The sequence below is a fragment of the Dipodomys ordii genome, unplaced genomic scaffold (assembly GCF_000151885.1).
Source record: "Dipodomys ordii isolate 6190 unplaced genomic scaffold, Dord_2.0 Scaffold27, whole genome shotgun sequence".
NCBI lineage: Eukaryota > Metazoa > Chordata > Mammalia > Rodentia > Heteromyidae > Dipodomys > Dipodomys ordii.
Genome location: NW_012267243.1, coordinates 14,047,026 through 14,064,891, shown reverse-complemented (window position 1 = coordinate 14,064,891; position 17,866 = coordinate 14,047,026). Strand labels below are relative to the sequence as shown.

Below are 17,866 nucleotides of genomic sequence, written 5' to 3'. Positions count from 1 at the left end.
AGCTTTTTTATACAGCATAACCAGTAGGAAGGAATGTTTAAGAATACCCCATTATATCTAGAAGCAAAGATTTTGTGTAGTTTTACATCAGGAAAAGAGCAAATAAGCAAGAGGCATCAGCTGTAGCATGAGAATAAAGTAGGGAGTGTATATAGAGGGAGAACCAGTTGGAGGGGTATGAAAGCTGGAGGGGTATGTGAAACTCATTAAAACTTGTTTAAAAAAGGGAGTAGAAGGGGTAAGAAATGTAATGGAGGGGAGTGACTTTAGTTTGAGTACATTATATACATGCTTTGTACGGTTAATATTCTACTGAAAATTGAGTATTGGGACTAATCACATATTTGGGAAGTTACCAAAAATTAATGGTATACTATTTATAGCAATCCAATTTCAGAATTACAAATAAATCCTTTATTGATCCTAGTTTTTTTACATTATTATTTTTTGAAGTTAAAGCTTTTTTATGTTTTTGTTTTGTTTTGAAATCAGATCTTGCTGTGTAGCCTAGACTGGTTTAAAATCAGGATTGTACTGCCTTGGCTTCCTGAGTTCTGGGGTTGTATGCTTGAGTACCACACTGAACTCAAAGATTTTTTAACTAAAGAAAAGAAACCTATTTATATTGTTCAAACTAATGTAAGGGATCATGTAGAATAGGGTTGCAGATTTACAGCAGAGTATATGGCTGAAATTCTGAGAAGTGAAGAAGAGAAGAGTCTGTTCAAGACTCTTCCAAAAAGCCTTGAACTTTTTATGCATGCTTTAACGTTTTCATCTGTATTTAGAAAATACAATAATTTTCCCACCTTTTAAAGTTGATACTTCTCAACTGTCCTAGCCATGTGTAATTTCATTTTTTCTAAAAAGTCTAGCTCAAATGTTACCTAAGAAAATTTTTCCTAATGAGATAGCAAGAATGATTTAAGAATTACTAGTTTTGTATTCCTTTTCTGTATATAAATAGGAATAAATACTTGAATAAATGAAAATCAAAAGAGAATGTCTATTTGAAAATTATTAAGCATATGAGCATGGAGAAGACACTTTCAATAAGGTATTCTGATCTTCCAACTGTTCCATCTTTCTGCTTTAAAATAGAAAAACTATTTATTGAATTTCTTGTATTTTTTTAGTTGATATGATTTTTAAGTTGCAAGATTCTAGGTTAGTGAGTGTCTACTCTTTTATGACACAATACCTTTTAGCACTATTTTATTTTAAAAACATTTTTAATTTTTTTTCTAATTTTTTTAGCACTAAAGTGTAGAATTAAAGGGCAATAGCCAATTTAAGATTCTGCAGCAGTTTGATTTCAGTGGGCACCAACATATATAGCAATAATTCACTGTGTAAGTTCATGTTATGTCATCTCACTTCATCTTTTCTTGATGTTCCAGCTCTCTATCAACATCAGCTCATATCACAGAGAAGATACTTTCAAAGACATGTTTTGCTGAAAAGACAACTGAGAACAGTTTTACGAATGGGATGAACACGCTCCAGCCCATTGACTACCGACTGAAATTTGAATGTTAAGAATACCCATCTGGTAGAGTTACCTAGGGATGTACCTATTCTCACAGTACCCTATTTCAACGTGCTTGTCTTGATTAAAGAATTCAAAGTGGAGTACCGCAAACTTGATATGGATAATAAAAAGAAAGACAAGGACAGAGCAGATGATAGAATGGCACGGCCTAGCGGTCGGTCCGGGCACGGCACTCGAGGAACTGGGTCTTCATCATCTGGGGTGTTAATGGTTGGACCTAACTTTAGAGTTGGAAAAAAAATTGGATGTGGCAATTTTGGAGAATTACGATTAGGTAAGACTATTTTGTTTGTTCCATTATAAGAGAAGCATGTTTTTAAATGGAAGGTAAGTTTTAATGAAAAAGATTGTCATTTAATCAGTTAATTTTTATGGTATTTCTAAAGAAGGTAGATGTTAGGCATTTCTTATTGACATGGTATTTCATTTGTGAGAATTACCTGGCATAGAAATGTCTACTTACTAGAGTTTAACCATTCTCTCTCTTTTTTTTTTTTGATAATATGAGAAAAGAAGAAAGTAGTTTGAAAAAGTTGAGAAGGCTAAAAAAAGGTGCCAATAATGAGGCCTCTTGCAGTGTTCTTTATGTATGATATTTAGGTACCTTTCTTATATTTTAAGATAATTAGTAACTTTCAAACTATATATGACTTCACATTAATGTACCGAAATGACATAAAATTAATGAAATTTACATTGTTGTAATTGAATTTTTCTCTCTCTTCAGTCTTCTTCACTTTCCCCTAAAATATGTTGAAGGGCCCAGGAATATTTTCTTAACAAAAGACTCAAGAGTATTGACTCAGGTTATCATAGTTAGGTAAATTTGGGAAGCATTCATCTAATAAAAAAACTCTACATTTCAGAATGTTGAGGGAAAGTTACTTGCCAGATGTTAACAAACAATTTAAGACAGATTCAGGAACATAAAGTCTCAGTCTTTGAGCACCTAGTATAGTAGAATTGTAGTTGTCTCCTTTGAAGAGGGTGGGGGAGTCAGAATTGATGGGCAAGAAAGTCCTGACCAGTGGACCACAAAGAAATTAAAATAAAAGTTAAGCTTCGGTTTAACTCTACTGCTCGAAACAGTTCCAGTTGAGTTCATCTACTCAACTGTTTCTTCTCATTATCTTGTAAAAACAATTTGTAGTGACTCTTATCTCATTAGTTTTTTGTTGCTAATGTACATTAAATATTTGAATGAAGCAAAATAAGAGCTAATAAAAGATTACATACTTTGTACCTAGCTATCTCATGATGTGTCTGACAAACTTTTAATAGAATCACAAATATTTCTAAAGGTAAATGTGTTGCATTTTCCTTAAAAAATACTGAATCTGATAGTTTAGCATTTTTAAGCTGCTTGACTTTGGAGTTAGAGAAACCAGGCAGTTTACTTTTGTCTAACTTTGATGCTATCCAGCAAAACTTGACACTAATCTAGAGAATAATAACAAATGTTTCTTATCTATATAGAATGCATACTTTTAGCCATGCATTGAGCCAGTCAGAGCCTCAAGTTTGTCAACTTCATATTACAGTTATTTCTACTTCATAGATTAGAGGATAATTGAAGAAACCAGCATTATATCTGCCTGTACTTTGGCTATTTCTATTTGAAATTTGTTTTGTGTGATTTATTTCAAATAACTATGCACCAACATGCATATATATGTATATATACAAAAACATATACATACATGTACAATATATATATTATGTGTGTATGTATTCATACAAAATAAATCTAGTGGACTGCTTTAACCAGGACAGTATGAAAAACTGTATGAGCCAGAAAGTACAGTTTATTCCTAAAGCATAAAACACTCTTTTACAATCTTTAAATAAGTAGTCATATAAAAAAGGTAGCTTCTTAGAACTTCTAATCTAAATCATATTATATATACCTGTGTGATATTTATATAAATTTATTTAAATGTAATATCTGTATCAAATATGTGTTTTATGTATGTTTAGAACACATTGTATATATGTTTATGTATTCTATATATTTATATACATAGTGTATATATGATGTATATTAAACATATATACATGCAGAACTAAATCAACTTATTCTTTCTTATTTAAAGACTACTAAAGAAGGCATTTTACCCCTTCTGTCAAGACTCCAAATGATTTCTCTGTTTGGAAGATGAATTATTCTTTCTATAGCTGGCTAAACAATTTGTAATACTGTGAAAGTTGGTTTGTATTTTTAAAATATTTTCTTTCCAATCATTTTTTTCTTTTTAATTTAAATTTTATTGTAAAGGTGATGTGCGGAGAGGTTGCAGTTACATAAGTCTGGTAATGTGTACATCTTTTGTTTGAACAGTGCTACCCCCTCCCTTATTTTCTCCACTGTTCCCCTCCTAACTCCCTGCCTCTGAAAGTTGTATCCTTAATTTCTAACATAGTGTTTAGTGAGTATCACTGCTCAATTGGTTCCATTTGTCCTACCTTTTCTGTGCTTCCTTTTCGTCTCCCAAAATCACATAAAAATATACAAGGCAAAGTCTACAGAAATAAATTACAGTGACAAAAGAGAATAAACCAGCTGGGCCCGCAGGTAGCTCAAGCCTGTAATCCTAGCTACTCAGGAGGCTGAGATGTGGAGATCATGATTCAGAGCCAGCCTAGGCAGGAAAATCAGTGAGCATCTTATATCCAATTAACTCTCAGAAAACTGGAAATGGTGCTATGGCTCAAAGTGGTAGAGTGCTAGCCTTGAGCGCAAATGCTAAGGGCTAACACCCAGGCCCTGAGTTCAAGCCCCATCTCACCCCCCCCCCACACACCCTCAAGAAAAATCCAGCAAACAGTATCATTTTTTTCAAAAAAACCTCTTATTTCCATTTCTTGAAGTTCATTTTGATAAGCATCATCAGACCATTCTAATTATACTCTATAAACATTTGTTGGTACTGAATTTCTGAGTAGAAGGAATATGGGATACATGTTATACTTAAGTGATTTTTCAGTAAAATTGCTATTGTAATTGGACTGTATGAAGTTGTTTGGATTTCTTTGTAGAATGCTATATCATTGTATGGCTTTGTGACTTAGATCTCTCAGGTACCTAATATTAGTTGAAATCCTATACACAACTCAAAATATCCCCCTGCAAGAATTCTTTTTTTTTTTTTTTTTGTTTGGTCATGGGGCTTGAACACTGGGCTTGGGTGATGTCCCTGTGCTCTTCAGCTCAAGGCGAGCGCTCTACCGCTAGAGCCACAGCACCACTTTTGGTTTTCTAGTGGTTTATTAGAGATAAGAGTCTCACGGAGTTTCCTGCTCAGGCTGGCTTTGAACAGCGATCCTTAGACCTCCTGAGTAGCTAGGATTACAGGCGTGAGCCACTGGCTCCTGGCTTGCAATAATTCTTAATAGATAATTAGTTTTAAGAAAATGACAAATTAGAAAACTAATTTGGTAAGCACTTAACAAAATTGATATAACATTTAAATAAGTGTTAAGCATTTTATCCATTTTTCATTTTAAGTTATAAGGTGATGCATTTGTGGTGTCTGGGTGGTGAGTCATTCTGCATTTTGTTAGGTCTACTTCTGGATTAAGAAATCAATGAGAAATCTTGAAATTTGAAAGTTACCCTAGCTAGCCAAAATATTTGGCTGTATAATTTTTAATTTTTCTGTGTATTTGCTAACTTTTTTTTTTTAACCTTTCTGGCAGGGGAGAAAACATCTGTGTGTCAGCCAGTTCCCAGACGTAGTAATTATTAGGCAGTGAGTCTGAGTTGGGAGCATGCCTGCTTTTGATATGCAGACAAGCCCTAAGCCTATCTGGCTCATCTCCTGTGGAGGTTGTATTCTTTGTGTTAATTAGTGGGAGGCAGGGTCAAATACCACGTCACTGTGGAGAGTAGCTCCATAGCACAGAGGTCCGGAACTGTGGAGACTAGTCACCTCTACTTTGTCCTGCTTCCCTGGACACTAATAAAGGCTTTGGCCCGGGTCTCTTACCACCTCACCTAAATTGGGTGCTTCTCCTGTGACCCTGCGTAGTATGTAGTGTGTCTCTGTCTCTTCAGCCTTGTGAGTATAATAAACTGTGTTTTCCTGTGCTATTTATTATGAATTACTATATCTGAAACAAGATACTATTAACTTCTTGACATAATTTTTCTACAGAAGTTTCCGCTAAACCCCTTTCTGTTACTTTTTTTGGGGGGGGGCTTCTTATACTACATAGTTCAAAGCTCTCTTTATTTAAGTGTTTGTGTTTGAGAATTGTTTGATTGAAAATTCTGTAGGTCTTATATAACAACTACATATACAGATTAGGTGAATTCATTATTATGTTTATTTTTCTACTCTTTCTAGCTAAGTCTAGGATAAAAAACACATTCCCAAAATACAGAGGTTTCAAACAGAGAGAGAGAGAGAGAGAGCGAGCAAGCACATGTGCGTGCCAGCGCGCACACACCCAGGCTGTCAGTGTACTTGTGCATCCTTCATATGTGCCTTCCCTGTCTTTGTGCAATGTGCTCTTTCTTCAGTTCTCCTTCCAACAAGTCAGCCAGATGAACAAAAAGAGCCACAAATGCACACATGGATTCCTGGGAGTGAGAGGTGACATACTTCTTGTTTACTGATATGCATAACTTAGTCATATGGCCACAGTCAGCTGAAAATGAGGCTGGGAAATAATGGTCTGGTAGCCATTTTCAAACGTGGGCCTTCTGTTGTTATGAAAGGAGGAAAAGGGATATTGGTGGGTTGCTTATCCCTGCTGCAAACATATTTAGTGTATATTGGCAATTTCCTTTGAAATTGAATTACAACACCAGTTTTCTATCACCATTTTCCTTGGAGACTTCTTTCACACCCACAGTCCCTTCTTCCTCATACCATCCACACAAATGTATACTTTGTGCATCATGTGTTTTTTGTGTATACAATAATGTACAATAAATTTTATTTAAAACTGGAACTGTGTCTGTGTTAGATGACAAAAATGTATTTGTATTATTCTCTGATCTTAGTCCATGTTTATAACTGTAACCTTCAAGCTTCAGCAAAATCTTTTTATTTTTATTTAAATATGATGCCTTTAGGATTTAGTGCCTTTTCCCGACACTGAAAATGTAGACGTCCAACCACATATGCCAATGAAAATAAAACTTTTGAAAGTATTGGTATGTTTTGGTTCTATGGGATCTATAGCAAACTTGTGAATTTTTTCCTATTTATAAATAAATATTATATACAAAATACTTATAAAGAAGTGACAGCCTTGTAAAGTGCCTATTTTTCATCTTTTAACTTGAAATCAGAACCGCTCTTTTGTTAGCTACCAGTTCTCCAGTTCTTCATTATTCATTTAAGCGTATTAGATAAATGTAAGTTTTCATATATACTGAATTCTTGAAAATGTATATATAGACATCTTACTACTGCTGAATTAATTGCCTAAAAATACTGTGTAATATTAAATTTAATATAGGTTTAATAAGCATCTGCATTGAGTTTAATGTTCATCACATTTGGCATTTCTCTTGATTCTTCTTTGTGCCAAATACATTGCGTCTATGAGACTTAAGCTACTTGGTATGAATATTACATTTTTTTTCCTAATAAGTTTTACTCATTTTTATACATAAGGGCATAAAGTCATGTAACTAGTAATTTGCATGAATAAACACTGCTATGGAGAGGTATCAGGTGACACATATATATGAACAAAACTTTGCTGATCTCAATGAAACTTTGCTATTTATCAATTGCTGTATGAAAGGAGGTTAAAGGGTATTTTGTAGAAAAGCATTATATCCATGACTGGTGTTCAGTAGGCGCTTGTGACTCTTGACAAGGTACTCTCACAGTTTAAAACAAAATACAATCTCTTCCTCCCACCCCCCCCAATCTGTCACTTTTCTATGTTCTTCATGACAAAACTAACTTATACTAATTGAAAATATTGGATATTTGGGAATCACCTTGTAATATTTCTTTTATTCAATTCTTTTAAATGTAATTGTAAAAGTACACATTAGTTTAGCTATTTCTATATGCTAATCACCTCCAAAATTCTCCTACAATAGTCTCCTAATGTTATAGATACCACTGGAATTTTCTTGATTATAGACACTGCTAAAATTTGCTGTAAATTTTTAAAATTTTTGAAGTGTAATGATGTTAAATCTATCTTGATTTGTCACTCACCTCTTCTTTGTACGTAACAGTCTTCTCAACATTTAGGAGTTTAAATGTTTCATGGAAATAATTTGATCGTAAGGTAATGTGTTAGTACCCTTTTTTCTCAAACTTGTTAACCTAGTTTTCTAGAGCCATATTTTGAGTACTTTTTTCCTTGCATGTATAAAAGATTCCAAATCTTTACTTACATATCTGATACATTTCTAGATTAAATGAGCCCTAATAAGACCATATTCTGTAATAATGAAGGATTTAAAATGAGTGATTAGGAGGGGAATTTGAAATTTCTGCATTTATTTTGGAGTTTTAAAATTTAGCATTCACCTAACTGTAGATTATTTTCTAAATTGTATGTAGTATTCCAAAAACCAGAATCTTTTTATTTTTGTGAGTGAGATTTACTAGTATTACTTTCTACTCTCGAGATGAAATGCTAAGCATATCAATTTAAATATTACCTTTTGCTTCATTGTTGGGAGTAAAGACTTTTGCTTCACTTAAATGTATTGTGTAGTTTTTTTTAACAGTACAGTTTATATAATTAAATTATAAATGATTAGCAAAATCTGATTTTTTCTTTCTTTTTCAAGGGAAAAATTTATATACAAATGAATATGTGGCAATTAAACTGGTAAGTTCATGTTTCTCTTTCTTAATTTTTATTTATTAAATTACATTTTAATTTAAATTTCATATTTATATTTGGGAAGTTTATTTGAAAAGGAAAAATGTTGTATGACTGATTTTTTTTCATTTTTTTATGTGAAAATACTGTACAGAGGGGTTACAATTGCATGGGCAAGATAATGAGTACATTTCTTATCAAGCATTGTAGCCTCCTCCTTTGTTTTCCTTTCCCATCCCTTCCTATCCTCTCTCCAACCCCCCCACCGAATCTTTCTCCCTCCTCACCCCCCACCAAAGTTGTAAAGTGTGACTGAAATTTTTGAGGTCCTTAATATCCTAATTCCTGTCAAGTTCATGATAATGTGTGAGATACCAGTGTGTTTCTTTGCCACAAAAGCTGTCGTTTTACTTTGGCATAACCAAAGAACTGAATATTGAATATTATTGCTATTTTTAACTTAGTTAAAAATTTTAATTAGATAAAAATTCCCAGGATTTTTTCTTTTGGATTCAAGTGTTGAGACAAATTGTGTTTTGTGTTCTGGATTCTTTGAATACATACTTTAAAGTAGTTTCTGAAATTTTTTGTATTGGTTCATGAATATCAAAAACTTAACTGTTGCTTGGCTTTTAGAGTTTCACAAATGTTTGATGTGAGTGTGAGGTAGTGGGAAAGCAAATACTCATGCACTTTTTCTGAAATTCTAAGTGTCCAATATAAGTAGAGAGATCTCTTTTGCAAGAATTTAGACCTAGGAATTGTTTCTGTAAGGTAAACTTTATTGTGGCTTTTCTACTGGCTTGTTAGCCTGGATTCCCAAAGATTTAGCTTCATTTTCCCAGCTTTATGTTTCTTGATCTGTGATAGCAGGGTGATGTGAAATTAATGATACAAAGGAGAGAGGCAGGTACTTAGGAAAGAGGCAGGTGGGAGGAATCAGAAAAACTTAAAAGGGTCTTTCTGTGTATGTGTTGACTTTGACTTTAACAAATAGTTTATTTTTAGCAGATAGTTTATTTTTACTTGGAAATAAAGATGCCCAGTAGGTTTATGGTATAAACCATCAGGAGAAACTGGCTGCTATACCTTTTACATAGATGATTTATGAGATATACATTGGGTAGTTTGTTGTCACTAAGTTTGTCACTATTTTTCCTTTTTTTTTCTTTTTGGGGCAGTTGTGGGGTTTGAACTCCGGGTCTGGGTGCTGTTCCTGAGCTCTTTTGCTCAAGGCTAGCACTCTACTATTTGAGCCACAGCTCCACTTCTGGTTTTTGAGGGGTTAATTGGAGCTAAGAGTCTCACTGGGACTTTTCTGCCTAGGCTGGCTTTGACCCATGATCTTCAGATCGCAGCCTCCTGAGTAGCTAGGATTATAGACACTAGCCACTAGCACCCAGCATCACTTTCTTAGAGTTGGAGTCACACTAGTCAGTAATGAGAATCAGTTCACACAAGCTCTCAGAGATCTAAATGTTAAGGAAAGGGTTGATTTCTAATTTTTAGTGAAATATTTTACTATTACAAATCCAAAATGCCTAACTTAGTATAAATAGTGTGTAGGCTGTATAGAAAACCAAATTAAAATTGTGTCCTCATGAGTGTGCACATGATTCACAGTGGGAGACCTGTGATGCAGTGCAAGAACTGTACTTTATTTATACGGGTGTGGCTGATTTTTGGTGTTCTTTGTTCTCTGTTGTAGGCTAGTGGACTTGAGCTGGATGGGTTTTGGCATTGGGGTTGGGGTGGTGAGCAAAGTCAGAAGCACGACAGCACTTTTTTCTTGCTTATTGGTGCGGCAGCTCTGCTCCTGGAAGAGAGCCTGCATGTCAGGGGTTTATCTAATAGGCCAAGATAGATAAGTCATTGTGTCAAAGCAGGAGCTACTGCTCTAGGCTGACCTTACCGTCTCTCTCAGTTATTGAGTGGTGACTTTTAGGTCCTGTTCTTAACAGATTTTGAACTGGTTTATCCTGTCTGCACTGATGATGCCCTAGTAAATATTTATTATATTATCTTCCTGTCTTTATACACATCCATCCATCTATTGTCCGGGGTGGGGGAGAGTGGGGGTGGGGAGGTGGGATACTTGGGATTGAGCTCAGAGACTTTGGCTTATTAGACAGGTGTTCTGCCAATTCACTCCTTACTTTTTTCTTTTTCTTTTCTTGTTTCTGGTGCGAGTAATGATGCTTGAACTAGAGTCTTGAGTGCTATCACTTAGTATTTTTGCTAAAGGCTGGCACTCTACTACTTGAGCCACAGCTCCACTTTGGGTTTCTCGATAGGTAGTTGGAGATAAGAATCTCATGATCTTTTCTGCCTGGGCTGGATTTGAACTACAATCTTACATATCAAGCCTCCTGAGTAGCTATGATTTCAGTCATAAGCCACTCACTGGTGCCTGGCAACTTTCTTTGTTATTCGTGAGGCTTAAAGTCAGGGCTAGGGCTCTGTCCCTGAGCTTTTCTGCTCAAAGGTAGCATTCTACCACTTTGAGCCACAGCTCCATTTCCGGTTTTCTGATGGTTAAGTCTCACAGACTTTCCTGCCTGGTCTGGCTTTGAACTGCAGTCCTCACATCTCAGCCTCCTGGGTAGCTAGGATTACAGGCATGAGCCACCAGCATCCAGCTTCCTTGGTGATTTTGAGTTTTGCCAGGGCCAGCTTGGGCTGCAGTCCTCCTGCTTGGGTGACCTTTTGACAAAGGCACTGTGTCTGCCATTGTGCTTCCTCTGTAGCTTAGGATAATAGGTGCATGCTTAGGGTCTAAGTCATTGGTTGAGATGGACTCTCTTAACCTTCTACCATCTCAAACTCCCATCTCCCTGATCTGTGCCTCTCAAGTAGCCAGGGTTACAGGCTTGCGCCATTGTGCCTAGCTAGGCTTTTAGCTAGATTTTTTTTTTTAGCTGTATCATTATCACTGGCCTCTCTGCTTGGTAATTATTATTTTTTTTCCTTTTAATTATTTTTTCTTCCTGCATTTTTTAGACATTCTTACTTTGCTCTAATCTTTAAAAAAAAACTACAATGATCAGCATTACATGTAGAAATTATATTGGAGTAACAATATTTTTAGATCTATGTCTTCATTAGTATTTGGAGTTGACTTATGATAGATAGTCATATTCTCCTCAAATTCATCCAAAATTATATTGTAACAATACAATATTTTCTACATTTTGGTACTTCGTTTGCTATTTGCATTTTTAAAGGTTTTTTGTTAAGTTTTATCTATTTCATCTTACTGCAACAAATAATATTTAATTTTGTTCAGAACTGGCCATAAAAGTAATACTTTGAAAATATTGTGAATGTATTTTCAAACATATCTGATTGTGGCACTTGTGAAAAATAAAAGCATTAAATAATGTGTGATATTGAAAGAGAAACTTACAGTGACTACTCTCAACTCTGTTACTTGATTAAAGTTTTTATATTGCTCTGATGTTACTCTGTTTCAGATTATAGTTTGTTTCCAGGTAATTTATTAATCTGGCCTTGGTTATTACCTTCACATTTCGTTGTTTGCACTTACATAATAACCAGTTCTTTATTGGTAATAAAAATAACCATCTGTGGCAAGGTGACTTTTGTCATATGGTGGTATAATAATAAAATTTTATTGCTAGTGACATACTGGAATCAACTTTGGATGACTAAACTTAGATCTAGTTTCATCATTTTTTTTCCAAGAGATAAATGTTTAGGTTCACATGATTATACAAGTGGACAGTTTTTTATATCAAGGCTATGCACTTGTAGATAGTTAATAAGAATCACAGGGATTATGGAATTATGAGGAAGATAAAGTTTCAACTTATTAAGATGAGGGAACAGAAAAGTATAGAAAGGTGTCTCACAACTACTAAGTAGAAGATTGAGAATTCAAACTCAGCATAATCTGGTTTAATGTATGCTCTTAAATACTGTGCTCTTAACTAGCTTGTCTCTCAAGAACTATGCTGATTATTTTAATTATAATTTTAATATTTAAGTTTCCAATGGGGATTTAATTATTTCTTGTCTCATTGATTGTAATATCATTAAGATGTGTCTTGGTATAATTGCTTTTTTTAGTTATTCCATTTGGAATTTCTGTTTTTCCTGTCTTTGTGGTTTATTATTCTCAGCTCTTGAATTATTATAGTAATTATTTCTTCATATATCACCTGTGTTCATTCTTTTTTCTCCTCCCCTCCTGACAAATGTGTTTTCTGTTTTTTTTTTTTTCCTTTAGTGTTCTATTCTAATTTTGTGTTTACCTTTCACTTTCCAGTGTCTCCTTTGTTGGATCGGTTAGCTAGGAATCTGAGTTTTTAATTTAGTTATAGTAGTTCTTATTATTTTTAAAAATTCTGTTGGTTACTTTGTTATCTTGTCTATTTGTTCTTTCTTACATTTCTTGTATTACCCCATTTTAGTGCAAGTTTGTTTTGTACATGGATCTACTCTTAGGAAGACAAAGATGCCTAATTGAATATTATATAAGAGCAGATACTAAAATTTGTAACATTTGGAATTGGGGCCTAGTGATTTTTAGTAACATAAATGCTTTTGCTTTTTTGTTGTTTGACTAGGAGCCCATGAAATCCAGAGCACCACAGCTGCATTTGGAATACAGATTCTACAAACAGTTAGGATCTGGAGGTAAAGCTTTTCTATTCTTAAAGTTTGAATTAAATAAATTGTCATGGTAATAATCTTTGGTTTCAAGGAATAATATTTTAAAATTGAGTGAGTGGTTTCTTGTCACTGTGCTTATGAGAACTTGTCTTACCGTGTCTTTTTTAAAAAAAGGGTTTTTTGTGTTACTGGGTTTGAACTCTTGGCCTCAAGCCAGTGCTACACCCCTAAGCCCTCTTACTGTAGTCTTAAACTATAACAAATTTGGAGCTTTTTATGGTGGTGCTAATATTAGTAGAGAACATTATGGAAAAATGCTTAAGAATGTAAGATGCATATAACTTCAATATTCTTAATTTTTTTAGGAATATTATAGCTTGTGGTGGTTTGACTAATAGTCATATAGAAGATAATCACATGCTACTCTTTGGAACTTGTTAATGTTACCATGTGGTAAATGTTTGTGATGACAATGTGATGACAAGAGTATTCTTTCTGGGGAGACCCAAGTGCAATCACAGATATCCGTATAGGAAAGAGGCAGAGGGTCATGTGCCATTCATAGGAAAGGCGTTGTGACCATGAGGCAGAGACTAGAATGGAACAGCATTGTATCAGCAAGCCAAGAAATGCTTTCATGATTTTATTGGTCCAGGAAGAAGTCTCCAGGTTTTCCTCCTATTGCTAATAAAAGGTTTGTGGCCTTACTTATTAAATACTACCTTGATTTCATTTTACTGAAACTTGGTTTCAGCCTTCTGGCCTCCAGGCTGTGAAAGGAAAAAAAAAGTGTTTTAAGCCACCATATTTTTAGTAACTTGAATATCCCTAGGAAATTAATACAAGTATATTTTATAATTCTAAATTTAAATGAGAATGGATGTTTTAAACCATTGGAAAACAGTTGATGGAAAAAATTTTTGTTGAATTTTATACCTCCCATATTAAAGCTTCACATACTCTACTTTTGAGTACTTACTCTTTTAACTAATTTTACTTGTATAGTTTCCCATATATAGATAAGGCATAAAGTTTGTTTATACAGAGTTAATAAATTGGAATTTATTCCTATATCTTTTTTTAGTAGTACTAAGGTTTGGACTCATGGCCTTAAGCTTGGTAGGCTTATATTCTACTTGAGCTGTACCTCCATCCATCTATTCATGTATCTTTTTGTAAGCATATATATGTTCTAGTTTCATTTAGTAGAGATTCTACATTTTTCCCTAGAACATACTAAACAAATGAATCATCATTGTGGTGACAATAAATTTGCAATTTCATATTAATTCATTTATCCCTATAAACTTATAATACATATTTAAATCTGATATAAACACTTGTGTTCATTGACTTGGCTGTGGCAAGGTATTGAGATAATCATTTTTTAAGGGAGATTTCCTTGGCTCATGATTTTGTAAATTTCTATCCGTAACTGCCAATCGCATTGTGTTGAGTCTATGGTGAAGCACTATATTATGGTAAAAATATATTGTGGGTGGTGGAGGAAATCTGTTCACCTCATAGCATCTGGGAAACAAAGAGACAGGATTCCAGTATCCACTTCAAAGGCACATTCTCAATGGCATAAATTATTTGTCCCAGCTCATAACCATAAAGGCTCTGTCATCTTCTAGCAGTGCAATAAGCTGGGGACCAAATCTTTAACAGTGGACTTTTGGGAGACACTCCAGATGTAAATATTAGCGAGGCCTCTGTGTTACAGAAATTATCATTGATAATGTTTTTTTAAGTTATGGAGATAAAATTAGTTGTATGTGAAACCAAACCATTTATGTTTAACAAGTAAGCTATGTAGGAAAGAAAAGGAGTTGATTCATCTACTAAAAATTAAAGAAAGCAACCTGAAATATAGGATATTGCTGTACCTAGGGTTTCAGATGTTTTCCTCAATGTCTTGAGTCTCTGTGTTCTGCTTCACTTGGTATGTGTATGTAGGTCATTCTCTGGTTAGTCCTTGATAGTAAATAATTCATCATTTTTAGTCTAGGCTTATTTTGCTCAGCAAAATAAGACTGAATTTTACTGTTTCCTATTTGGCCCTTTGCTTTCCTTTGATTTAATCACAGTGAATTTGATTTCCAAAAGCTAGGTCATTTGAGCATCCCAGGAGGTGCCAGAATCACAGGGACTGAGCATGGAGAGCAGGGGTTGGTTGTCTGTTGTGATAGAGGTGTTAGAAGGGGAGCAGGGGAGATAGAACGCAGAGAAGTTAAATACAGCAGCTCTCTCTACTAAAGAACGGATGTATTTATTGTTTTAGGCTTTAATAAGTCATTATATTGAATTACAAAAGCACACTTTCACTATTTTTAACTTTTTAAAAGCTTTACTTTTAAAAATTATATTAGAGATACTGATATGAAAGTGAAACATATAGCTACACATCTTTTAGCACTTGAGAGACAGTGCGGATACTCCCATAGTTACAGAGCAGTATTTAAATATGTAAGGTGCTTCCCTCCTCTAATCTCCTGAGTTACAGTATCATTTATATGGATTAGAACATGAAGGACTTTGCCTGAAGCTCATCACAATGACTCTGAAAGTCTTAACAAATGTGGTCTTTTTGTTGTGTATTTTATGAATCGTGAATTTTGATATTTTTGTCTTCTTTTTACAAGTAAACTGTGTATTAAAAACACTTTTGAATATCCATGTGAGACTTCTATTAAAAACTAGAGTACTCCATTGTTTTGGGGAGAAGTAGTATCTTTGGAACACTTTCATTTTGGAATTGATTCAAGAAATTGTTATATTTTTAGATTTTCTTAAGCATAGATTAGTCATTTCAAGTAATTTAAACCCTTAATTCTTGTATAGTATATCAAGCTTCATTTAAATAACATCTTGTTCATAGTTTTTAAAATATGTCATTGATATCGCTGTTTATATAACAAATTGAAAAATAGAAAATAACAAGTGTTAGTGTGGATGTGGGGAGATTTGAACCCTAAACTTGCTGGTGGATTTGTAAAATAGTGCAGCCACAATGGAAAACTGATGGTAGTTTCACTAAAAGCTAAACAAAGACCTACCATTTGATGTGGAAAATTCATTTCTGGACGTGTGTACATGTGTATGAATGTATGTATGTACATGGGGCCTTATGTTTGCTTGGCACATGAGCTCTGCACTCCAGTAGGAAATGATTAATTCTTAAATAGAAAAATAAACCTGTCTTTCATTAGATATGAAGTTATGATGTAAAATCTCCACATTTCTCACGCTTCTGCCATTTTAAGTTTTAAAACATGATGCATTCATATGCAAGCATATCAGTTACATTAACTTGAGTTTATTTCATTTCTGAATAAATAATAAAACTTAAAAATTTTGTACCTCTTAGTTTTATAATTACTTTCTTGTGATTGGGCATATGTTTAATATCTGATTTTAGCGAGATAGAGGTAGGAGGAAAAAAATCATTGATGAGACCTTCGCAGTTCATGGAAATAGTGAAAAATGACATGTTCTATAAGACTTTTCTGACTGTAAAATTCTGCTGTCCACAACCATCAGTATCTAAAGAAAGATAGGTTCATGGCATTAACCCAATATTTTATATATATAAGAAACTTTACTTGAATTAGTTTCATCAGTTCATAATTTCATTCATAATTCAAAATTTAACTCATTAATTTCATAGATGTATTAAACACATGTTTAATTGGTATTCCTTTACAACTTAAAGATAATGAATTTGTTAAAAAATATAATGTAGCACATTTTAAGAAAGATTTGTAAGTTTGTGCCTTAGACAAGTCCTTTCTGGGACTATTTTTTCCTCCACTGGAATGACTTGATTTCTTTTATTTGGGCTTAACTTGTTGACTGCTACTACTGCTGCCATGATTTGCTCTCTCACTAATATTCACATGTAACAATTATTGCACATATCCAATACTCACAAGATTGAATGAATGGCAACTAGTCACAGAGCTAAACTGGTGAATGTTGGGGGTCACACTAGGCATACAGTTCAGTGTTTTTTAATCGTCTTCAATCAACAACCAGCAAGAAATTTCTAAAATTCTTTATTAGAAAGAATGGTAAGATTTATTTTGGAAAGATTCCCAGTGTATTAGCTGAAATAATGTAGATTTGGGGGACAACTCAAAAGGTGTAATTCCTTAAAAGGATTAACTAACAGCCCCACAAAATAAACACCAGGAAACAGGTACTTGAAAAGGGGCAGGGTCAAAGGGAGCAGATGAAGAAGGGGAGAATGTAGTCATAAAATTCAGAGCAAATCCTGCAAAAGAAAGAGAGCTCAGGGAAACGGTGGGATTGGGAGGGATTGAAAGAGGTGACATTGATTGAAATGTATTGTGTTCATAAACTAGTGGCAACTCCTTTGTACAACTATTTAAAGATTATAAAAATCATAGTTTAAAAGGATTCCCTGGGCTGGGAATGTGGCTTAGTGGTAGAGTGCTTGCCTAGCATGCCTGAAGCCCTGGGTTCGATTCCTCAGTACCATGTAAACAGAAAAAGCCGGAAGTGACGCTATGGCTCAAGTGGTAGAGTGCTAACCTTGAGCACAGAGATGCTCAGGGACAGTGCCCAGGCTCTGAGTTCAAACTCAAGAACCGGCAAAAAAATAAATAAATAAAGGATTCCCTGCCACACTTAATTTTTTTTTTAAATTAAGTGATGTGCACAGAGAGGTGCTACCATTTCATAAGTCAGTAATGAGTTCTTTTTGGGCATTGTTACTCCTTCCTTCTCTCTCTCTGTTTTTCCTTGCCACCCCTTCCTACATGTTGTGTAGTTCATTTTCAGCAGTGTCTACTGAGTACCACTGCTGCATTTGTTTGCCCTTTGTTTCTCTGTTTCTGTAGCTCTCCT

At 34.3% G+C, this 17,866-nt stretch overlaps 1 protein-coding gene across 7 annotated transcripts in view; it reads left to right on the top strand.

The window, feature by feature from the left end:
* Positions 1–1,404: 1,404 nt before the first annotated feature.
* The window catches only part of Csnk1g3 (casein kinase 1, gamma 3), a 60,906-nt gene continuing 44,444 nt past the window's right edge, over positions 1,405–17,866 (top strand). For all 7 annotated transcript variants that reach the window (XM_013015733.1, XM_013015731.1, XM_013015729.1 and 4 more), the window contains exons 1-3: positions 1,405–1,826; positions 8,325–8,365; positions 12,949–13,018. In XM_013015733.1, coding sequence (XP_012871187.1) covers positions 1,649–1,826; positions 8,325–8,365; positions 12,949–13,018 — 289 coding nt within the window. In that variant the 5' untranslated portion in view covers positions 1,405–1,648. The remainder of the gene's footprint in view (positions 1,827–8,324; positions 8,366–12,948; positions 13,019–17,866) is intronic.